We start from the raw sequence: 25168 nt of genomic DNA on the forward strand, positions 1-25168 counted from the left end.
CAATGGCATAATCTCAGCTCACTGCAACATCTGCCTCCTGAGTTCAAGAGATTCTTCTGCCTCAGCCTCCTGAGTAGCTGGGACTACAAGTCTGTGCCACCACACTGGGCTAAGTTTTGTACTTTTAGTAGAGATGGAGTTTCACCATATTGGCCAGGCTGGTCTTGAACTCCTGACCTCATGATCCCCCTGCCTTGGCCTCCCAAACTGCTGGGATTACAGGTGTGAGCCACCACGCTGGGCCCCTGCTTTCTAACATAAGCGTTAGAAGCAATACATCCCTCTGAGCGCTGTGTTAGCTGCATTCCACAAATCTGCATAGGTTGTACTGTCATTGTCATCCAGTTAGAAATATTCTCTGAAAAAAAATAAAAAATAAAAAAAAAAGAAATATTCTCTGATTTCCCTTGCGATTTCTTCTTGACCTGTTGATTTTTTTAGAAGTGTTATTTTTGATTGCCAAGATATCCAATAGATATCTGCATATCCTACACAGCTTATTATCAATTTACAGTGTTTAACTCTGTTGTGATTAGACAACATGCTTTGTTTGAATTCAGTCATTTTGGGACTCTTTTCAAATGGAATTTAATATCAGAGATTCTTAGCGCTCTGGTTATTGGTACCGACAAACCAAAACTCAAAACTAAAACTGAGAGCTTGAACATCTTTTCCTTGAGAGGTTAATTTTTTTTTTTTTTTTAAATACTCACATTCTTTCCTTCAGCTTTCATCCCAGATGGTTCTTGGAGACTGGAAGGGGCTGTGAATACAGCGGGAATAGGTATCAAGCATTGGTTGTAAACCTTATAAAAAGTTGTCAAAAAGTAGAGTCAGAGAATCATAGGGAAAATGCCCCAGGGGCATCAGCCTGTCTTTGAAAAGGGTTTCAGGGAGCATAGCAAACACTCAGGTCATAGGGAAATGGATTAAAAGTGAGCCATCATGTCCACCTCTGGACTAAAGGCCTCTCTTTGGTAGTTGAGAAAGAGGCAGCTGCCAATGAAGATAAAACACAAGATTTAGATTCAGACAAATGCAGCTATGCACTGCCATTTTCTTTTCCACCGAGTGGCACAATCTCAGCTCACTGCAGCCTCCGCCTCCAAGGTTCAAGCGATTCTCCTGCCTCCGCCTCCCGGGTAGCAGGGATTACAGGCACCCACCACCACACCCAGCTAATTCTTTATATTTTTAGCAGAGATGGGCAGGCTAGTCTTGAACTCGTGACCTCAGCTGATCCACCCGTCTCGGCCTCCCAAAGTGCTGGTATTACAGGCGTGAGCCACCGTACCTAGCTTGCACTGCTAATGTTTAACTACCAGTAAAGGAGATGGCAGTGAGGAGCCCTGATTTGTAGCGTTTGTCAATTTCCATATTATAAATCTTCACACCAAGCTATAAACCTGATGCTACAAAATATAGAGTGAGGTGAAATGAGCACGCTCATCTCTGGCAAGTGGGTGGAGTCAGCACCTCACACTATGCCAGGTTCTCTTATTGGCCTCCTATTGGTTATGTGAACTGGGCGGGTGACTTATCCTCTCTGAGTCTTGGTTTCCTCATCTGTAAAAATGCCTGAAGGCCATCCCTATTTCTCAGAGCTCCAGGAAGACTGAATGCAGTGCTGTTTATAGAATCGCTTTGTAAACTATACATCTAGGAAGAATGTTAGTGTGTCAACTTTAAATAATGGAAAAAGGTACACTCAATTGATGTTTCTGAAATATATATATATATATGTTTGTTTGTTTTTTTTGAGATGGAGTCTAGCTTTGTCATCCAGGCTGCAGTGCAGTGGCATGATCTCAGCTCACTGCAACCTGCACCTCCCAGGTTCAAGCGATTCTCCAATGCTGAGTGGCTGGGATTATAGGTGTGCACCACCATACCCAGCTAATTTTTGTATTTTTAGTAGAGATGGAGTTTTGCCATGTTGGCCAGGTTGGTCTTGAGCTCCTGACCTCAAGTGATCCACCACCTCAGCCTCCCAAAGTGCTGGGATTGCAGGCATGAGCCACGATGCCCAGCTGGCTTTTCATTTACTGAGCTGATAAAATTTCCTTTTGACCCAAGCTAGTTTGAGCTTCTTTTCTGTCCCTTGCTACTTGAATTGTCCTAGCAAACATTTTCCAGTGAACTCTAACTTGGTGATGGCTGCTGTCACCTAGCTCCCCACAGCCATCACCCCAGCTTTCCTCCTGGCAGCTAGAATCCAGCTTCTCCCACAGAACCTGAAAATGCTGGATATCTGCTTTTCCAGTGCACTTTATAGCTGGAGACAGGACCCTACTCTGGTCATGATACCTCAGATGATGACTACTTAGAGTGAGTGGAAAAGACTTTTACCCTAAGAAAAAGAGGTGCACAGGAGGAAACCTCCCTTCCCGCACTGCTGGATAACCCTGGGTTGACATGCAAACCCCCTTCCTGCACTGCTGGATAACCCTGGGTTGACATGCAAACCCCCTTCGTGCACTGCTGGATAACCCTGGGTTGACATGCAAACCCCCTTCGTGCACTGCTGGATAACCCTGGGTTGACATGCAAACCCCCTTCCCCCACTGCTGGATAACCCTGGGTTGACATGCAAACCCCCTTCCCCCACTGCTAGATAACCCTGGGTTGACGTGCAAACCCCCTTCCCGCACTGCTGGATAACCCTGGGTTGACATGCAAACCCCCTTCCCCCACTGCTGGATAACCCTGGGTTGACATGCAAACCCCCTTCCCCCACTGCTGGATAACCCTGGGTTGACATGCAAACCCCCTTCCCGCACTGCTGGATAACCCTGGGTTGACATGCAAACCCCCTTCCCCCACTGCTGGATAACCCTGGGTTGACATGCAAACCCCCTTCCCCCACTGCTGGATAACCCTGGGTTGACATGCAAACCCCCTTCCCCCACTGCTGGATAACCCTGGGTTGACATGCAAACCCCCTTCCCCCACTGCTGGATAACCCTGGGTTGACGCGCAAACCCCCTTCCCGCACTGCTGGATAACCCTGGGTTGACATGCAAACCCCCTTCCCCCACTGCTGGATAACCCTGGGTTGACATGCAAACCCCCTTCCTCCACTGCTGGATAACCCTGGGTTGACATGCAAACCCCCTTCCCCCACTGCTGGATAACCCTGGGTTGACGCGCAAACCCCCTTCCCGCACTGCTGGATAACCCTGGGTTGACATGCAAACCCCCTTCCCCCACTGCTGGATAACCCTGGGTTGACATGCAAACCCCCTTCCTCCACTGCTGGATAACCCTGGGTTGACATGCAAACCCCCTTCCTGCACTGCTGGATAACCCTGGGTTGACATGCAATGTCTGGAACTGCAGCAGTCACTTTGACTCCTTGAGCAGCAACCCTAAGGCAGCCCCACAGCACTGAGGATGGCAGAGCAGAAAGATGGACTGAGGCTGGTTTCTTGCCGGCATCACTGAGCTACCTAGCCAGCCCTGGAACTGCTTACCTCCCAACTTCTTATGTGAGACAAGAAAGCCCTGAATCTGAAGCCACTTAGGTTGGCTGTTACTTGCAGCTTAAAGCATCAGAGTGAATGCAAACTCTTGTTTTCGGATTCTGTATCAGTGGTTAAATGTTTTACTGTAAACATCATTGCCTCCTTATGATAACTGGAGGATTCTAACCATCAGTAGAGCAAGATACATATTCAGACCCCTGATTGGAAAGGCCCCTCACTAGAGCCCAAGCAGGTGCAATGGCCTGGACTCCTGGTAAGAGGTTTTACGCCCCCTTGCGGAAACACCTTGCCTGTGATAGTGATGGTCCCGACGTCCAGACTCAGGTTGGAGAAGGCATTCCTCACCAGGACGGTGACCAGAAAGGTGCCTGCAATACAAAGGACTCAGAGTCACAGCTGTTGTCATGAATTTGACTGCTTGAACCCAGCTTGCTTCTCTAGTCCACTGATGCCTCCAACGAAATGCTTCACCTCTGAGCATTTAAGGAATCCCTGCTGTATGCCAGGCATGGTGCAGGCTCTGGGGACACAGAGATGAAGGAATTTGCTTCTTGTCCTCAAGGGCCTTATCATGTGGTAGACACATAGAACAGTGAATGCCAAACCGTGGGAGGAATTGGCATAAGGGCATTGTGGGCATTGGGTGGGGCCACTTCAACCTCAGGAGAGAAAGAAATTGTTCACAGGATGGAGCCAGGGCTGGAGCTAAATTCCAGTGGTGAAGTAGGTGCTCGATAGATAAGACTGGGGATTTCCGGGAGGGAGAGACATGGCAGGATTGTGAGAAGGGTGGAGAGCGTGGAGAAGGAATTTTTTTTTCAACAGGGTCTCACTCTATCATCTGGACTAGAATGCAGTGGCACAGTCTCAGCTCACAACAACCTCCGCCTCCCAGGCTCAAGCGATTCTCCTGCCTCAGTTTCCAGAGTAGATGGAATTACAGGTACATGCCACCATGCCCAGCTAATTTTGGTATTTTTAGTAGAGATAGGATTTCACCATGTTGGCCAGGCTTGAAGAAGGATTTATAAGAAGGTTTATTTAGATGCATGTGTGTCATCCCTTCTCCCTAAGGGGGAAGGGGTGATGGGGAGGGGCTACCTTCTGTCTTCTCAAGCCCAGAGAGAAGTGCTTCAGAGTGGAGCCTTCCTTGGAAAGCCTGGTTTGTGTTTGTTTGGGGTCTGCATGGACAGGCTCCGTACTCATGCCCTTGAAAGAACAGTCTGTGATGGGAAGACGTGCAGGTGGGGAGGGGGCGCGAGGAAGGGGCTGCATTTCTGCCTATGGGAAATAACTGCATTTGGCTGGGAGTCAGCCAAGAAATGGGTGAGAGTTTTCTGTGGACCAGATGTGTGTCTTGGGGAGAGGGGTGCTGATGGCAGAGAAAACGAGAGTCCAACAGAGAGAGGGGAGGTGGCCAGGGAGAAGCAGCCACGGCATGTGGCCAGCTAAAAGGGAGGCATCCCCCACCATCCCAGGAGCAAAGGTCTACAAGGCCCAGCTGGGGTTCCCAACAACCCAGAAAAGCTCCTACGAGGAAGAGGCAGCCTTGACCAGGTGCGGTGGCTCACGCCTGTCATCCCAGCACTTTGGGAGGCCGAGGCAGGCAGATCACCTAAGGTCAGGAGTTCGAAACCAGCCTGACCAACATGGAGAAATCCCATCTCTACTAAAAATACAAAATTAGCCGGGCATGGTGGCGAATGCCTGTAGTCCCAGCTACTCCGGAGGCTGAGGCAGGAGAATTGCTTGAACCCAGGAGGCGGAGGTTGTGGTGATCTGAGATTGCACCGATCCAATGCACTCCAACCTCGGCAACAAGAGCAAAACTCCAGCAAGAAAGAAAGAGAGAGGGAAAGAAGGGAGGGAGGGAAGGAGGGAGGGAGGGAGGGAGGGAGGGAGGGAGGGAGGGAGGGAGGGAGGGAGGGAGGGAGGGAGAAAAAGAGAAAGAAAGAAGCAGCTTCAGAAATTTGCTGGGTCCTAAGAACCCAGCCAGCCAGGACTGGGCCAGCACCACCAAGTGCAAATGTCCCTGTCCTGTCCCGTTTTCTCTTCATCCTTCCACCCCTCCTGCCGCCTCTGGAGTTGTCCAAGTATGTTGGCCTTAGGGGCAGGAGAAGTCTGTTAATTATCTAATAGAGAGCAGGAAGGTCACAAGGCATGCAGAGATTTTATCAGAGAGGGATCAGCTTCCCCCTCGGAGTGACCTTTATAGTGGTAACTTTTATGCGAGGAGTAATTTTTATAGGTGACAAAGCAAAATCTGCATCTGGTGTGATTTTTCCAGCTGCAGCAGCCTCTAGACTTTCCCACTTCCAAGCTGGACTCATGGTATCTGGCAGAGACCTGGTGGTTTTCTTCTTGGTCCTATCATGCCTTCTGCTATCTGGTTTGTGGAGTTGCTGGCAGAGGGCATGGCAACCCCACACCTGCACAGTGGTGTCACCCATTTTCTATTGAACCTCTGAGATGCAGGGGGAGCTATGGGCAGGTCCTGGATGGGCTGGAGACTCTGCCATTCTCATCACATTTCTGCTGCTGATCTCATCGCAGGGCCCTCAAGGACTCTCTATTCCTTCCAGATTAAATGCAAATGGGCACTGTGGCCGCCTCCACCCCCTCACCCCCCCCCCCCCAAGAGCTGGTGCCTGCCAGTCTGTTCTCCAGTCAGCATCATGGCAAATACTTCTGAGATAGACTAGAGATGGGACTTGGACCCCTGCCCTGCCTCATCGAGGACTCTGCTACAAGCTGGCTGGGGGAGGGTGGCCCATGGCAGGCACAGACCCCAGTCAGATCATCCAGACCTTGCACCATAAATCTTGCTCAAGATACCATACCCACTGATTGCAGACCTTAAAGAAACTGAAACAAACAGCTCCCACCTTAAATCTTACTCAAGGGAGTTAACCCTCTGGCCTGCATGCACACAAGACCAGAAAAATCACCAATCTTTACCCTTTGCCGCACTGAAATACTAAAAATCAAACCCAGGGGTGGAGATTTAACATGCTAATAAGACATACCACACATCAAGAAGCATGTGGCCAGACTGCACAGATGCTGAAAATTCCCTACCCCCACAATCTTAAACATCACCCTTTTCCTACCCTACCTCCTCTAAGAATGCTAGGCACGGTGGCTCATGCCTGGCATAATCCCAGCACTTTGGGAGGTCTAGGCGGGTAGATCATGTGAGAAGTCAGGAGTTCAAGTCCAGCCTGACCAACATAGTGAAACACCGTCTCCACTAAAAACACAAAAATTAGTCGGGCATGGTGGTGCATGCCTATAGTCTCAGCTACTTAGGAGGCTGAGGCAGGAGAATCACTTAAACCCCAGCGGTGGAGGTTGCAGTGAGCCAAGATCACACTGCTACACTCCAGCCTGGGCAACAGAGTGAGACTCTGTCTCAAAAAAATAAAATAAGAAGGCAGGCCAGGCACAATGGCTCATGCCTATAATCCCAGCATTTTGGAAGGCCAAGGTGGGTGGATCACCTGAGGTCAGGAGTTCGAGACCAGCTGGGCCAAAATGGTGAAACCCCATCTCTACTAAAAAAAAAAAAAAAAAAAAAAAGTCAGGCTTGGTGGCGCATGTCTGTAATCCCAGCTGCTTGGGAGGCTGAGGCACAAGAATTGCTTGAACCCAGGAGGCAGAGGTTGCAGCGAGCTGAGATCATGCCGCTGCACTCCAGCCTGGGTGACAGAGCAAGACTCAATCTCAAAAACAAACAAGCAACAAAAAAACGCCCTCAGAACTCTCTTCAGAGAGTCAGCCCCTGAACTTCCACTCCAGTGCTGCCTCCTTTATGTTTGAACATAAGCCTCTAATAAAAGCGTCGTCCAGAAAAGTGTGAGTATGTGAGAGTCTAAGACCCCGTGGCTGGCAAGGCTTCCTTGCTCCATGACCATCTCTGCCATCCTTGGCTTTTACCTATCTTTGCCCCTGGGGCATCACCTGCAGTTTACCAAGCCACACTCTTCTCTAGGGATGTTTGAAGAAATCTGAATATGCCTGTTCTCTTACAGGGGCCCTAAATGGGGGTGATTTGGCAATATCTGACATTTTTATCATCATGACTTGGGGTGCTGGTGCTCCTAGCGTCTAGTGAATAACAGCGAGGGATGCTGCTAAAACTCCTTCAGTACCAGGCCCCAACTGTAACAAGGAATGATCCAGCCCTAAATGACAGAAGTGGCAATGCTGAGAACCTCTGCAACTGGAAACTCCATGATGGCAGATGACATCTGGCTGTTCCTTCTCTGTGACTCAGGCAGAGGGCATGGTAACCCCACACCTGCACAGTATCACCTGCATCTGTAAACCACATCTATGTCCAGGACACCCTGGAAAACTGGCTGGCAGGACCCTGGGCACCAAGTCAGAAAGCGAAGAGGAGGGGCATCAGCAAGGGAGCCGCCGACCCCATGTACCTTCAACGGGAACAGCCAGGTGGTAAATCCCAAATGGCTCCCCAGAGCTCACTTGCTTGTGGGAGAAGGTTGCATTGAGTCCTGCCAGCTCAAAGGTTGTCTCCTCTGGGGTGCCCTGAGCCACTGAGACATTGATCAATAGGTCCTGTCCAAGCTCCACGTGGTCAGAAGCCCAGGAGGCCTGCAACCCCGAAAGCAGCTCCACCAAGTAGACTGTGACGCTCCTGGAGAGTGCAGAGGTGGCGGTGTTGCTGGTGGCTTGGATCTCCAGGTGGTGCTTCCCAGGGCCCATCAGTTTCTGGGTTTCTCTGTCCAGGGTCAGATTGTACGGTAGTGAGCCCCTTTGGGTGGTGGACTCAGCCAGGGTTACGTCACCCGAAAGCACAGCGTAAGTGACTCCTGTTCCTAGGTGGGTAAGAAAAATTGAAGAATGTTGGTACCAACCATGTGGTTGGTAACACTATGCCAGTTTAGACTCAGTCTCTGAAGCCTGATTCTGGATATAGACAGGGATACACATAGAAGTATGTAAGGATGTGCCCCTCCTTCAGATATTCACGGTGATTATCCCTGAGTATTAGGTTAATGAGTGATTTCATCTTTTGGGGGTCCTCTCTGTTTGTGTACATATCCTAACTTATTCATACTATGTGTGTGTTACCTGAGAACCTAAGTATTTGTAATTTAAAAATTACCACATTTAGTTGCCGGGGTCATCATGGTCAAGGGAGGAGGAGGACTAAAAGGGAGCATCTCTTAAGGGTGTGGGCCAATTTTTATGCATGAGAATGATCTTCAGGTCTTGTTTTAAGCAGGACCAAATGAAGCCATTCCTTCAACCTGCGCTGCTGACTGCCAGAACCCTGTAAACCAACATGAGAACTCAGCCCATTCGTGGTAAGATAGGGCTCCCTTGCAGTTTGCTGATGGTTGTTCTTACTGGATGCTAAATATTGTGGTTGACTCTTAAAATCTGACTTAAATCAACAAATTAGGATTTTTTTTTTTTTTTTTTTGAGATGGAGTCTTGCTTTGTTGCCCAGACTAGAGTGCAGTGGCACGACCTTGGCTCACTGCAACCTCTGCCTCCTGGGTTCAAGCGATTCTTCTGCCTCAGCCTCCTGAGTAGCTGGGACTACAGGCGCCCACCACTATGCCCAGCTAATTTGTGTATTTTTAGTGGAGACAGAGTTTCACCATGTTGGCCAGACTGGTCTCGAACTCCTGACCTTGTGATCCACCTGCCTCGGCCTCCCAAAGTGTTAGGATTACAGGCATGAGCCACCGCCCCTGGAAGGATTCTTTCTAATAAAAACCAAGCTAGTATAGTTCTTGTTTGAATAATGATGATGATGATGATTTTGATGACTGTGATATAAGCCCCATAAGAACCTGACTTTCATATTTCCTGCTGCTTCCCCCGCACCTGGCACTCAATTACATTAGTAGGGTGAGTCAATAAATAAAGGATTATTTTGTTTCCTCAGGTGCACATATGAGCCCTGTTCATCCAACAAGCACGCAAGAACACGGGGTTTCCTACGCGCTGTGTTAAGGTCCCATATGGCTTCCATAGTTATTGCGATGAGAGGGCTCCAGGTGGGATGTGAGGGCAAACCGAGCCACATGCTTATTGCTCTAGCTCTGTGCTGCCCTATTTACATCAACAGGCCTCTATTCTGATCTTGAACTGGGCCTGGGCTTCAGGAAAGACACTGCTCTGGGTGAGGATGGATCTTAGCTAGAAGGGTCTCTATTTAGAGAAGGGATGATGATTGAAATATTTAACAACCAACACTACACGGGCACCAACCAATTAGAATGGATGCTCTGATGAATCAGAATAGACACTATGACCAATCAGAATGGACACCGTAACCAATCAAAATAGACATGACAACCCATCAGGGCAGTCTCTGTGACCAATCAGAAAACATACTATGGCCAGGTGCAGTGGCTCGTGCCTGTAATCCCAGCACTTCGGGAGGCAGAGACAGGCAGATCACCTGAGGTCAAGAGCTCAAGATCAGCCTTGCCAACATACCAAAACACCATCTCTACTAAAAATACAAAAAGAATTAACTAGGCGTGGTGGCACACGCCTGTAGTCCAGCTACTCGGGAGGCTGAGTCACAAGAATCATTTGAACCCTGGTGGTGGAGGCTGCAGTGAGCCGAGATCGCACCACTGCACTCCAGCCTGGGCAACAGAGCAAGACTGTGTCTCAAAATAACAAAACAAAACAAAACAAGAATAGACACTGTAACCAATCAGAATGGACATGACAACCAATCACAGCAGTATCTGTAACCAATCAGAGTGGACCCCAGCCAGAACAGCTGGCATGTATACCAGTGGGTGCAGCTGAATACTGGCCCTGGTGAGGGGCCACATGATTGTGCCAAGCTAGTCAATGCTGGCTGCAGTGAGATGGGCTCAGGCCCAGTTGGTAGCAGTCTCAGTGCCACCTCATCCTACTCAAATTCCCAACAGGAAGTGACTTGGAAGTTCAGTTCTACAGGGAGGCAAAGAAGGGCCTTTGGAAGGCTGGGAGCACACACTGGCTTTCCAGCCTTCAGACTCTGGGCAAATGTTTTAACCTTTCTGTGTCTTCATTTCCTTATCCGTGAAATGAAGATAATACTAGTATGTGCTGAGTAGCAAAGTTTATATAAAGCACTTAGAACAGTGCCTGGCACACACTTGGTGCTAAAACAATGAATAAATGATAGTTTAAAAATGAATTCATCTGGGTGTAGTGGCTCACGCCTATAATCCCAGCACTTTGGGAGGCTGAGGCAGTGGATCATCTGAGGTCAAGAGTTTGAGACCAGCCTGACAAACATGGTGAAAAGCCATCTCTACTAAATGCAAAATATTAAACAGGCATGGTGGCTTATGCCTGTAATCCCAGCTACTTGGGAGGCTGAGGCAGGAGAATCACTTGAACCCAGGAGGTGGAGGTTGCAGTGAGCCGAGAGTGTACCATTACACTGCACTTGGGCAAAAACTAAACCAAAAACAAACTCAGAAGGTGATCCTTGTTACTATTTAATGTTTTTTTTGACACAGGGTCTCACTCTGTTGTCGTGGCTGGAATTCAGTGGCACAATCTCAGCTCACTGCAGCCTCGACCTCTTGGGTTCAAGCTATCCTCCCACCTCAGCCACCCAAGTAGCTGGGACTATATGTATGTGCAAGCATACCTGACTAATTTTTGTACTTTCTGTAGAAAATAGGGTCTCACCATGTTGCCTCAAGGCTGGTCTTGAACTTCTGGGCTCAAGTGATGTACCTCCCTCAGCCTCCCAAATTGACAGAATTACAGGCATGAGCCACAGTGTCCAGCCCACTATTTATTAAGTCCTGGGCGTTGGATATGTTTGGAGGAAATGAGTGATTTTATAGTTTGCCTTGATGTGCTCAATTCTGCAGACTCACCTCCATCAAGCTCCACCTGAATCCACAGAGGATCCCCAAAGACAGCCTGGCAGAGGGGGCTGGCTCCTGACTTGGACAGGCCAGGGCATGCAGTCACACTGAGCCTCTCCATCTTGTCCCGCACAGTCACTTGCTTCTGAGCTGTCACATGCCACTCACTGGTTGTGCACTCGGCAAACACGGTGAATTCCCCAGGAGATGTGAACTGGTGGATCACATTGCTGGACACACTGCTGGCCACAGTCAGGGACATTACCAGTGTTGGGAAAACACAAAGACACGCATTTACACACACACTGACAGGATTTGGATCTGTGCTCCTGCCCAAATCTCATGTTGAGTCGTAATCAACATGTTATATGTAAATGGTGCCGCAAAAGCAGCAGCACTCAAATATAAACTTCCTCAGCAAGGCAATTTACTTCTATAGAAGGGCGTAGCTCACAGATGAACAATGGTGAGCACACACCTGGACAAGGGAGGGGAAGGGGTTTCTATTCCTTACACAGGTAGCCCCTACTGCTGTGTTGTTCCCCTATTGGCTGGGGTTGGACCACACAATCTAGTCTAATTCTGATTGGCTCTTTTAAGGTGAACAGGGATATGGGCCGGAGTGGTGGGGTGGGTAGTTTGGCAGGAAGGACAGTTAGGGGATGGGTCAGAGCAGATAGCCAGGGATGACCTAGGTCAAAGCAGGTGACCGGAGCAGGTGACTGGGGCAGGTGACCAGGATGAGTCAGGACGGAGCAGGGAACTGGGAGAACAGATGTGAACTACTGATTAGAACTGGTGGAAAAGGCTGTTTACTGAAACTACAAGGAAGTTAAACTTAAAATGGAAGACAAAGAACTGAACATACTGACATACTGAATCTTTGGAGAGAAACTTGGAGTTCACTCTACCTAACATCCCGTGTTGGAGGTGGGGCCTGGTGGAAGGTGATTGGCTCTTGGGGGCAGTTTCTCATGGATGTTCTCTTGACAGTGAGTGGGTTCTCACAAGATCTGGTTGTATAAAACTCCTTGGCTGGCCGGTGCAGTGGCTCACGCCTGTAATCCCAGCACTTTGGGAGGCCGAGAGACCAGCCTGGCCAACATGGTGAAACATCGTCTCTACTAAAAATACAAAAATTAGCTGGGCATGGTGGTGCACCCCTGTAACCCAGGTACTCAGGAGGCTGAGGCAGGAGGATCGCTTGAACCCAGAAGGCAGAGGTTGCAGTGAGCTGAGATTGCACCACTGCACTCCAGCCTGGGTGACAGAGTAAGACCTTGTCACACACACAAAAAGTTATCAAGTGAGTACTAGTAACATTAGCAATAATGTTAACAGCTTAGACTGTGTAATTCCTGGCCTAAAGACCCTGCTGTTATCTTCTGTAGTGGGTACTGTAGGGCATCCCCCAGATTCCACCCTTCAAGCCTGAGGCATGCATTCCCCCAGTACACCTACGAGCTGTGGCTGTGGGCTCACAGCTGAATCCAGGTCCAGGAGTCCCTTTTAGCCAAAGGGAGCTGCCTTGCTTAAGCCTACCTCCCCTCCCGTGGGCATCCTGCACCACTGAGTGCTCAATGCCAGGGTATAATGGTCTGGCTCTCTGGCCTCAATGGGAAACAGTTCTGAAGGCCATCCCCGCTCAGAGGTTTCTGCAGGATTGGCAAGGCTTCGGTGGCCCCTGCCTTCCGGTTCAACTCTCCTCTTGTCTCATCTTAGTGCTCCCTCCCCGTGTTCCACATCAGAGTCTATTTCCTGGTCCTTGTGAGACAAAGCAGCAAACTCAAGGAGACAGGTGCGCTCATTTCTGTTTGCCAGCATATCTCAGGAAGCCCCCAACTCTGCAGTGACAGGCAGCCCTCCAGAAGAAGCACTTTGAAGACAAAACAGAAGAGAGCACTCGGCTTCCATGTCTCTAGCCTGAGTCACTATATTCCTAAAAAGATATATGACTCCGGTCCTTTTCTTACATGTAAGATGATGTCTGAGATGGCCAGTGATTATGCTTCTGCAATCTGTAACAAGATTTTTTTTTGGGACAGAGTTTCTCTCTGTTTTCCAGGCTGGAGAGCAGTAGCACGATCTCAACTCACTGCCACCTCTGCCTCTCAGGTTCAAGTGATTCTCCATTAGCCTCCCATGTACCACCATGTCCAGATAATTTTTGTCTGTTTTTGTGTGTGTGTGTGTGTGTGTGTGTGTGTGTGTGTGTGTGTGTGTGTGTTTGTCTGTTTTAGTAGAGATGGGGTTTCACCATGGCGGCCGGGCTCGTCTTGAACTCCTGACCCAAAGTGATCTATCCACCTTGGCCTCCCAAGTGCTGGGATTACAGGCATGAGCTACTGAAGCCAGCCAACAAGATAAACTTGAGTTGTCTTGAGCCAGATGTACTCTTGCACCCAAACTTTGATGTGATTTTATGTGGACTGAACCTCCACAACCCATATATAAGCTATGAGCTGAAACGCTGTTTGGGGCAGTCTGGCAGAACCTCTTTGAAAGATTCTTATCAAAAAATAAAAATAAAAAAGAAAGAAAGTTTCCTCCTGGGCTGTGGTCATCAGTCCACAGTTTGCAGTAAGACTTCTAAATAAAACTAAGCATAATTATGTAAAAAGCTTGATTTTGCTTTAGTTGACAGACCCCACCTACGTTAGACTGGCTGGCATCAAAGGCTCTTCAGGAACAGACTCCTGCTGAATTTCCCAGCATCTGCCATTTTTCACAGAAGCCTGAACTCCAGGCATGGGGAGGTGCTTGCAGTCCTTTCAATATGCCACACCCTTTCAGGGTCATGCTGCTCTCTTTTCTCTAGATCCATTGCTCCTACCTTATAATTCAGGTTCCCTCAGACAGGGCTTTAGCTCTGGGTCACGCTAAGGCTTGTATTGTTTTGTGGATTATTGGTTTCCAGACAAATCTCTGCACTCCCAACCTCAGTGTTTGCAGAAGCTGCTCTGATTAATAACGGAAGAACAATGTCAATTCCTAGATCTGCCAGTAGGTGGCACTTAACTAACCAACACTGGATTCTCACCGATTTCACCACATGCAAATTGTTCTGTAAGGCCAATAATACAATTTCAGAAATGCAGAAAATTTTCCATGACAGAGAAACAAAAAAGCCCTCCATGCAAGTGAACATGAGGCAAGGTGAAAAGGAGCTTCTAAAAGAGACGTCTTCTGACTTCTATGCAATGTAATTCCCCCCGTCAGCTCGTATTAATTAACTACAATGGACACGAAGGGTTTGATTTAAAAATTTCACCTCTTAGACTAATGCAGAGTTAAGAAAAAATAGGAGGCTGTACCAACACATAAAAGAAAAGCACAGTGATATTTACACAAAATATGTGGCTTCCGTGTACTCAAAAATCAAAATTCGTGCGATTTTTCATATTGTAAATTGAGTACTGTGGCTGCCGGTATGATAAGAAGTCATCAGAAAGGCATTTCCCACTGTTTATAAAAATGATTTTTTAAAGGGAGGTGGTGACTAGGCACAGTGGCTCATACCTTTAAGCCCAGCACTTTGAGAGGCCAAGGTGGGCGGATCACCTGAGGTCAGAAGTTCAAGACCAGCCTGGCCAACACGGCGAAACCTCATCTCTACTAAAAATACAAAAATTAGCTGGGCATGGTGGAGCACACCTATAGTCCCAGCTACTCAGGATGCCGAGGCAGAAGAATCACTCAAAACTGAGATCTCACCACTGCACTCCAGCCTGGGCGACAGAGGGAGACCCTGTCTCAAAAAAAAGAAAAGAAAAGAGAACAAAAAAAATCTATGAGGTAGTGTGTTTGCAAAAGTAGCAGCAGGCCGGGAGTAGTGGCTCACGCCTGTAATCCCGACACTTTGAGAAGCTGAGGTGGGTGGATCATGAGGTCAGGAGTTCAAGACAAGCCTGGCTGAGATGCTGAAAACCTGTCTCTACTAAAAATACAAAAAAAATTAGCCAGGCATGGTAGCATGCACCTGTAATCCCAGCTACTCGGGAGGCTGAGGCAGGGAGTTGCTTGAACCCAGGAGGCAGAGGTTGCAGTGAGCCAAGATCATACCACTGCACTCCAGCCTGGGCGACAGAGCGAGATTCCATCTCAAAAACACATAGTAGCAACAGTTCCTCCCATTCCTGAATGGGACCACCTTGCAGTGTGGTTCCATGCCCCGTCTGTCAGTAGGTGGGATCTACTTCTCCACCTGTTGAATCTGGTCTTAGCCATGGAACTTGCTTTGACCAACGGTGTCTTAGAAATGTAACACGAGCAGAGATTTGAAAAAATGTTTGCTCATCAGGCTCTGCTGTCATCTGCAGCTAGGGACATTTTGCCACCGTGCGAATGAGCCTAGGCTAACCTGTTGAGTGATGAACAGCACGTGCCTCTAACTGACATCCAGCTGACCACTAGATGTGAGGAAGATCTTCCTAGACAGCCCACCCCAGCCAACTCCACACAGACACGAAAAGCCACCAGGTCTCCAAAGAACCATAAGAAATGGTAACTTGTTTTAAGCCACCAACTTTTGGGTTGGTTTGTTTTATGGCAAAAAAACCCTGATGATAAGACCTGACTCAAGGCTCAGAGACTCCTCTTACCTGGGAGGGTAGTAGGGGTCAAAAGTGTGGCCGTCTCCTGTACTAATTATACAGGACAGGTTTCCTATGTAGGGCGAGAGGAGCCATGTCAGAGAGATGGTGACATTGTCAAAGATGAAACTCTCACCAGACACCATCAGCTGCAGGCCTGTGGACCAAAACACAAAACACTGCATGCCCTTGTGAAGCAAAATTGCACATTTCTGTTTATAACCTACTCTCTCTTCTGGCTACCTGTCCAGTATTTTTATGTGGATTTTTTTTTTTTTTTAAGACAGGGTCTTGTTCTTTCACCCAGGCTGGATTACAGTGGCACAATCGTGGCTCACTGCAGCCTTCATCTCCCCAGGCTCAGGTGATCCTCCCACCTCAGTAGAGACTGAGTAGCTGGGATTACAGGTGCGTACTACCACACACAGCAAATTTTTATTTTTATTTTTTGAGACAGGATTGCACTCTGTCACCTAGGCTGGAGGGCAGTAGTGCGATCTTTGCTCACTGCAACCTCTGCCTCCCGGGTTCAAGTGATTCTCCCACCTCAGCCATCCAAGTACCTGGGACTACAGGTGCATGCCACTATGCCTGGCTAATTTTTGTGTTTTTTTTTTTTTTAGTAGAGACAGGGTTTCACCATGTTGGCTGGCTAGTCTAAAACTTTTGACCTCAAGTGATTCACCCCTCCTCAGCCTCCCAAAGTGCTGGGATTACAGGCATGAGCCATGCACCCAGCCTCATTTTTATACTTTTGTAGAGACTGGGTTTCTTCATGTTTCCCAGGCTGGTCTCAAACTCCTGGGCTCAAGCTATCCTCCTGCCCTGGTCTCCCAAAGTGCTGGGATTACAGATGTGAGAAACCGCACCCAGCCGAAGGGAACAATTTTGAATAAGGAAGTCTCTTAGCACACAGAGATTAGCCCATGTGGGTGGCTGCTGCCTCTGTTTTCAGGGGAAGATAGACATGCCACGAAATAAGAGGGAAATTTCTGTGTTTTTTTTTTTTGTTTTTTGAGATGGAGTCTTGCTCTTGTTGCCCAGGCTGGAGTACAATGGCACGACCTTGGCTCATGGCAACCTCTGCCTCCCAGGTTCAAGCGATTCTTCTGCCTCAGCCTCCAGTGTAGCTAAGATTACAGGCATGCGCCACTACACCAGGCTAATTTTATATTTTTTAGTAGAGACAGGGTTTCTCTATGTTGGTCAGGCTGGTCTCCAACTCCCAACCTCAGGTGATCCGCCCACCTCAGCCTCCCAAAGTGCTGGGATTACAGATGTGAGCCACCGTGCCTGGCCTAAGAGGGAAATTTCTATGCTCAAGCAAGTTGGGGACTCACCTTCCCGACACTGGTACTGGACCCACAGGTAGCTGCCCTGAGTCGGACACAGGTCTCCAAAGTAGGTCTCATCTGCTGCCACCTGGCATGCCTGCAGCCCCTGGCACTGGCCTGGGAAACACCCACATCCAAGGGGAAGCAGGGATGGTGTGCAAGACAAAAGAGGATACATTCAACAGAGCTGAACAGAGATGAGTGACATCTCATCCACCCATTCACTTACCCAACATCCGCCCAACAATTGCCTTTTGATATTTCCTGAAGACCAGGCACTGGGCTAGGTACTCAGGGGATGGAGGAGGAGGGTCTCTGCCCTCACGTAGTTCAGGGTCTAGCATCCTGGTCTCAGACTTCAGCTTGCACCAGATCCCCCTGTGGGGCTTACGAAGATACCTCATTTCTGACCCCACCCCCAGTGATTCTGGTTCAGTAGGTACAGCGTGCAGCTGGAGAATTTGCCTTTCTAACCAGCTCCTATGGGATGCTGATCCTGATACTGCTGGACCAGGGACCCCACTTTGAGAACCACCGATTCAGCAGCACTAGTCAGATGGCCCGAAATAGAAATCTATACCCGGAGAACCAGCACAGGGGGCTGGTTAAAATCCCGTATCTATCAGGATGCCTCGTGCCCACAGAAGGGAGGAATAGGGACAGCCCATTCCAGAAACTTCAGGGTCATCCAGCACCTCTCCCCCTGTCCAAGGGATGCCTGCAAAGAAGCCTGGGAGAAAGAAACAGGCCCAGAACACCCACCTGTGTTTTCCTGGTTACCTGATAGATCCCACCTCTTCTGGGCAGTTGGCCCTGGGCCCACAGAACCACCCTCAGCCTGCCCTGCTCTGTATCGCAGGGAACTACATTTTCCAAACTCCCTTGGCCACTGGCGTCCAGGTAGACTTGGCCCATGGCCAGCACTGGTGGAGGACTGGATGGTGGTATATTCATTTCTAGTCACTGTTGTAACAAATTACCACTAGCTTAATGACTTACAACAATATAGATTTGGCCAGGCACAGCGGCTCACACCTGTAATTACAGTAGTTTGGGAGGCCAAGGCGGGTGGATCAAGAGGTCAAGAGATCAAGACCATCCTGACCAACACGGTGAACCCCGTCTCTACTAAAAATACAAAAATTAGCTGGACATGGTGGCACATGTCTGTAATCCCAGCTACTTGGGAGGCTGAGCCAGGAGAATAGCTTGAGCCTGGGAGGCAGAGGTTGCAGTGAGTAGAGATTGTGCCATTGCACTCCAACCTAGGCTACAGAATGAGACTCCATCTCAAAACAAAACAAAAATGTCGATTTTTTGCCAGGTGTTGTGGCTTATGCCTGTAATCCCAGCACTTTGGGAGACTGAGGCAGGTGGATCGTTTGAGGTCAGGAATTCGAGACCAGCCTGGCCAACACAGTGAAACTCCTTGTCTACTAAAAAAGCAAAAATTAGCCAGGTGTGGTGGCAGGTGCCTGTAGTCCCAGCTACTCAGAAGGGTGAGGCAGAAGAATTGCTTGAACCTGGGAGGTAGAGGTTGCAGTAAGCCGAGATCATAGCATTGCACTCCAGCCTGGGCAACAGAGTGAGACTCCATTTCAATGAAAAATTAATAAAACAGCACAGATTTTTAAAATCTCACAATTCTGTGTGGAGGTCAGAAGTCTGGGTAGGCTCAGCTGGCCTCTGCCCAGGGGTATCACAGGGCTGACACTAAGGTGTCAGCAGGGCTGTGTTTCTTTTCTTTTCTCTTTTTTTCTTTTTTTTGACAGAGTTTCACTCTTATTGCCCTGGCTGGAGTGCAGTGGTGCGATCTTGGCTCACCACAACCTCCGCCTTCCAGGTTTAAGCAATTCTCCTGCCTCAGCCTCCCAAGTAGCTGGGATTAGAGGCATGTGCCACCACGTCCAGCTAATTTTGTATTTTTAGTAGAGAGAGGGTTTTACCATGTTGGCCAGGCTGGTCTCCAATTCCTGACCTCAGGTGCTCCTCCTGCCTTGGCCTCCCAAAGTGATGGGATTACAGGTGTGAGGCACTGTGCCTGGCCAGCTGTGTTTCCTTCTGGAGGCTCTAGGGAAGGATCTACTTCCAATCTCAATCTTTTGGCAGAATTCCGCCCTCAGCTCCTAAAGCCCCCTCTTCAGTCCTTCCATGCAACCCGTGCATCTCACAGCCAGCAGTGCATCAAACCTTTCTCGCTCTTGGAATCTCTCTGACTTCTCCTTTTCCCACATCTGTCTTCTGCTTCTAACAAGAGAAAGTTCTGTGCTTTTAAGGGCTCACATGTTAGACTGTGCCCAATGGCATATTCCAGCATCATCTTTCTATCCTAAAACCAACTGATTAGCAACCTTAATTACATCTGCAAAGTACCTTTTGGCATGGACCATAGCCACAGGCATGGTGTCTCATCATACCCACAGCTCCATGGATTCGGATGATAATTCTTGAGGGCCGTAACTCTGCCTATGCCAGGCAGAAAGAGGACAGAAGCCAGGGTACGTCTCATCTTGCCCCTCACAGCAGCTCCCCTGTAGCTCCAGCTCCCTCTGGACAGGCCCTCCATACACAGTCCTATCTCCCACCTGGCAAGCTCTGCCATGGCTATAGTACCTGCTGGATGAACCTGACTTCTGGTTTTGATAAAAACATTCCTTCCGGTTATTCTTCCAGCGTTTAGGGGTGGTAGTAGCTTTCCCTGGCTGCTAATCATGGGGCTGCAGCGGCGTCCCCTCACTTGGCTTCTCAGCACTTTCATGACTTGGGAAACCAATTCCCTACATTAAATTCCTTCTATTGAAAGACCTGGTTGGATACACTCCTCAATCTGAGTTACTCCCATTATGTGTATCCACAGCACTTAACTGTAATCTCCAAAAGAGGTGGAGAGTTTATTTTATTTTATTTGAAGACAGGGTCTCACTCTGTTGCCCAGGCTGGAGTGCAGTGGCATGATCTCAGCCCACTGCAGCCTTCACCTTTTGAGTTCAAGTGATTCTTCTGCCTCAGCCTCCTGAGTAGCTGGAATTACCGGCACATGTCACCAAACCTGGCTAATTTTTGTATTTTTGATAGAGATGGGGTTTCACCATGTTGGCCAGGCTGGTCTCGAACTCCTTACCTCAAGTTATCTGCCCACCTTGGCCTCCCAAAGTGCTGGGATTACAGATATGAACCCCATGCCCTGACTCTTGTTTTTTTAAGTCTCTTCCCTGCTGCTCCAGCAGTTCCCTCAACGGGAGCCCCAGGTCAGCAATTAACTGGGACCAGACCCTGCCCCCAGGATTCTGATTCAGCAGGTATAGGGTGCAGGTAGAGAGTGTGCATTTCCAACAAGCTCCCAGGGGATGCTCACTCTGATACTGCTGTCTCAGAGCCAGCTGGACAGAGAAGGCAGGACTGTCAGAGTGTCTACAAAGTGCCACACTCTTCCCCAGGTTCTTCTGACCCTCACGGGAGCCCCACAAAACTCAGAAAGATTCTGCTACTTCCCTGGGTCACCTAGGCAGCAGGGGCTGAGCTGGGAATGAACCCCGACCTGCCACCCTCTTGTCTGCTGCCCACATCCCAGGGATGCTGCCCTATCCTTGGACTTGGTCTAAGCAGTCTGCCCTGGGGGTAGCAGCAGGGCTCACCTTCCAGCTCACAAATTAAACCACTCAAAATATTTAACATCCCCTCGAAATACATAAAGTGCCTCAAGGTGTGGAGGCTACGTCCCCACTGAGGTTTTTTCTAACCCTGTGGTTACCCAGTGAGACCATCCGGGGCTCTCTCTTCACCGTCATGGTTCATACTACAGTCCACACCTGAGCCTGCCACCTCATGTCCTCACCACCTTGTCCCCCAGCCTTTCTCCCAGCTGGATCCTGCTCTTCCTTCACAGCCAGCCTCCTGGTGCCGCCCCCCGTAAAGCTTTCCTGAGCCCCACCTCCACCCCATGATCAGGTGAGCCCCTCTGATCAAACAGGAACGCCAGCCACCACCTCATCTCTGTTCTCAGATTAAACAGTCTCCAAGAGAGGTCTAATTCCAGAACCTGTGTTTTTCTATGACTCTTTGTAGCCACATATAATCCACTTAAAAAAAAAAAAAAAATGAAAGTAAACTAAATCCAATCTAATTCCAGGATCTAAACACGTCTTGCAGACAAACTTTAAAACCCCTTCAGGTCCCAAGATGCCTTGTGGCTCAGAAGCAATCCGGACACCTGGGGTCGGAAGCATGTTGTAAATCAAGCGGGAGGTTTTTAAAATTTTTTGGTTCATTGCTACATCTCCAGCACATAGAACAGTACCTGGCACGTAGTAGGTGCAAAACTCGTTTTGCATGAATAAATGGATAGTGTTTGCTCTTCTGGGTTGTGGCATTTATCACAGCATTAGTTCATTGCCTGTGTATCACTATCTCCCCACGATACTGTGAGCTCTTTGAAAAACAGAGTTTGGGCAGGGTGCCATGGCTCATGCATGTAATCTCAGCAGTTTGGGAGGCCAAGGTGGGTGGATCACTTGAGGTCAGGAGTTCAAGACCAGGCTGGCCAACATGTTGAAATCCTGTCTCTACAAAAAATAAAAAATTAGCCAGGTGTGGTGGTGCTCTCCTGTAATTCCAGCTACTTGGGAGGCTGAGGCAGGAGAATGGCTTGAGCCTGGGAGGCGGAGGCTGCAGTGAGCTGAGATTGCACCACTACTCTCCAGCCTGGGCAACAGAGCAAGACTTCGTCTCAAAACAAAAAAACAAAAAAAAAAACCACAGTGTTTATTGGCTGACTGAATGAGTGATGAGGGCACTTAGCTACAGACCCCCTGGGGTCCTCCCTGTGCTCCTCCTCCAATCCCCACAGCAGGGTTCAGGGCTCCCCTCTAACATGCTATCTGAGCTGTGGATGTCACATTTCAGGAACTTGCAGCTGAGCCTTTGAGTAAACAGCCCACCCAGCCCAACAGTGCCCCAGTGAGGGAGGTACATCCATCCTCCCATCTGGGGCCCTTCCTCCTGGCAGGGGCCACAGCCTCAGGAACGCTGGATTCAGAAGAGTCGGTGAAAACCAGCCTGCTGCTTTTAACATTTCCTTTCCCCATGTTGCTTCCAAGAGGCGTGAGGACAGAGAAGCCATTCTCAGTTTCCCAAGGCAGGAGGAGGTTCTGGGAGTATCGAGCATCCCTCCCTGAATCTTCAAAGGGTCTTCGGGCAGAGGCAGAGGTTCAGAGGAGAGTTGCAAGAGGCATAACTGGGGAGGCTGGTTCCCGGGACTGGGGCTTGCAGCCTGGCCACGGGGACTGTGTCCTCACTTAGCCAAGAAGCAGCAGACCACCTGACTTCCTCGACCCTGCAGGCTGGCCAGTGGTCACAGCAGCGGAAAGGAGAGGGCTCCCCAATGTCCTGGACCAGGGAAGTCTCTGAGGAGTTTTCACCTCCCAGCAGATGCCAGAAACCCCCATAATCCCAGAAACTGAATCCTGGTAACTAAGCAAGTGCAGCTCAGAAATAGAGTTAATCTGATTTAGAAAAACGAAGCCCTGAAGTTACTTTTCCATGTGAACAAGAGATACCATCCATCAGGAGCTTAGCTTCAGCGTCATCCACAATCACAAAGGTTAAGAACCAACCCACACCTCTCCCGACAGAAGAGACAAGGGACAGCGCAGTTACACAACAGATGAAATAAACTAGCACAGCGTGTATCAAGATGGGTAATACATCTCAAAACCATAACGTTGAGTGAAATACAAGAACCAAAACGAAAAGAAAAACGAACTCCGTAGAATGACACGGTAAGATACCATTATATAAACATTAAAACCCTGCAAAGTGGCAGGGCACGGTGGCTCAAGCCTGTAATCCCAACACTTTGGGAGGCTGAGGCAGGCAGATCAACTGAGGTCAGGAGGTTGAGACCAGCCTGGAAAACGTGGTGAAACCCCATCTCTGCTAAAAATATAAAAAATTAGCCAGGTGTGGTGGCACATGCCTGCAGTCCCAGCTATACTCGGGAGGCTGAGGCACAAGAATTGCTTGAACCTAGGAGGCAGAGGTTGCAGTGGATGAAAATTGTGCCACTGTATTCCAGCCTGGGTGACAGAGCTAGACTGTGTCTCAAAAACAAAACAAAACCCTGCAAAGAAACACTCCATAGTGTTTAGGAATGCATGCATAGCAGGTGAAAATAAAGCAGGCGTGGTTGTTGACACCCGTAATCCCAGCATTTAGGGAGGCGGAGACCTGTAGATTATCTAAACTCAGGAGTTCGAGACCAGCCTGGCCAACATGGTGAAACCCCCTCTATACTAAGAATACAAAAATTAGCCAGGCATGGTGGTGAGCGCCTATAATCCCATCTACTCAGGAGGCTGAGGCATGAGAATTTCTTGAACCCAGGAGGTGGAGCTTACAGGGAGCAGAGATCAGGCCACTGCACTCCAGCCTGGGCAACAGAGAGAGACTGTCAGAAAAAGAAGGAAAGAAAGAAAATAGAGAAGCATGAAGCATGCATGTGATTAAGAAACATTGAATTCGTGACAGAAACAGGACTATAGAGGGATACACAGGAGTCTATCCTAGTGTTGTATTCATTCTTTTTTTTTTTGAGACAGTCTCACTCTGTCCCCCAGGCTGCAGTGCAGTGGCGTGATCTTGGTTCACTGCAACTTCCACCTCTGGGACTCAAGTGATTCTCCTGCTTCAGCCTCCCGAATACCTAGGACTACAGGAGGCCGCCAGCACACCCAGCTAATTTTTGTATTTTTAGGACAGACAGCGTTTCACCATGTTGGCCACGCTGGTCTTGAACTCCTGACCTCAGGTGATCCACCCGCCTTGACCTCTCAATGTGCTGAGACTAGAGGCGTGAGCCTCCGTGCCCGGCTGTATTCATTTTTCTGACGAGAGATTCTTAAGCAAGTGTGCATGGTGTTGAGATCTGATGAAGGTGGGCAGCGGATTTGTGGGAGTTCATTACAGTATTTTCTATTCTTGTCTATAGGTTTGGAGTATTTCAAAATTAAAAAAAATTAAGTTTAAAAAGTGATGTTTCCTGCACCCAGTAGGGGTCAAGGCACACTATGCCTGCCAGATCTGTGGCTGGGTTTGATGTCAGGGTGGGTGGGCCACAGGCACCTGCTTCCCTGCTCAGTGCCATGCGCAGGGACTGGCCGGTTTTCCCTCGTGTTGGAGCCCAGCGTCAGAGATGAAGATTGTCAGAGGCTTTTGCGGAACCCTTGCTGAGCACAGAATACCAGCAACCGCCCTCCGCTGGCAGCCAGAGCTGCAGAGCCCTTGGGCCATACCTGCCACCTCATCCTTGATGTTGGCCCAGCTGCATCCCTGCCCCAGATCTGAGGGACGCCCGGCATCCTGGGTGCAGAAATGGGGGTTCTGGCGCCCATAGATGGCATCCTGGACCTGGATGACCTGCCCCGAACCGCAGTGCATGGTGGCATTGAGGCCCTCGCAGGCCAGGCTCTGGCCAACTCCTGTGGCAAAGGCAAGGCAAGACATTAACGGGGGGTTAAGGTTACAGATGGGTGAGTGTGGGTTCACAGGAAGAGGAGGGTCCTGGGGGGTTGGGCTGAGAGGGAAGAACCCGATAGGAGTTGCTTGGCAGGGGTGAGAAATAAAGTGTGGTCATCGGCAGCATCGCACTGAGCCAGGGTCCAGGGATCAGATCCAGCCCAGCCACAAGCTGCTGGGTGACCTTCAACAAATTGGTTAGGTTCTCTGTGCCCCCACTGTAATATTAAACCTGGAGGCCAGGCATGGTGGCTCTCCCCTGTAATCTCAGCACTTTGGGAGGCTGAGATGGGCAGATCACTTGAGGTCAGGAGTTTGAGACCAGTCTGGCCAACGTGGCGAAACTCTGTCTCTACTAAAAAAATAGAAAAATTAGC

At 49.2% G+C, this 25168-nt stretch overlaps 1 protein-coding gene across 1 annotated transcript in view; it reads right to left on the reverse strand.

Moving 5' to 3' along the window:
- The window catches only part of PKD1L2 (polycystin 1 like 2), a 105002-nt gene that overhangs the window by 75094 nt on the left and 4740 nt on the right, over nucleotides 1-25168 (reverse strand). The window contains exons 3-9 of the mRNA XM_035282085.3: nucleotides 24569-24754; nucleotides 17286-17396; nucleotides 15955-16102; nucleotides 11363-11592; nucleotides 7922-8326; nucleotides 3776-3853; nucleotides 714-763 (exon numbers count right to left, since the gene is read on the reverse strand). Coding sequence (XP_035137976.3) covers nucleotides 714-763; nucleotides 3776-3853; nucleotides 7922-8326; nucleotides 11363-11592; nucleotides 15955-16102; nucleotides 17286-17396; nucleotides 24569-24754 — 1208 coding nt within the window. The remainder of the gene's footprint in view (nucleotides 1-713; nucleotides 764-3775; nucleotides 3854-7921; nucleotides 8327-11362; nucleotides 11593-15954; nucleotides 16103-17285; nucleotides 17397-24568; nucleotides 24755-25168) is intronic.

Source organism: Callithrix jacchus, chromosome 20 (genome assembly GCF_049354715.1).
Source record: "Callithrix jacchus isolate 240 chromosome 20, calJac240_pri, whole genome shotgun sequence".
NCBI classification, from domain to species: Eukaryota; Metazoa; Chordata; class Mammalia; order Primates; family Cebidae; genus Callithrix; species Callithrix jacchus.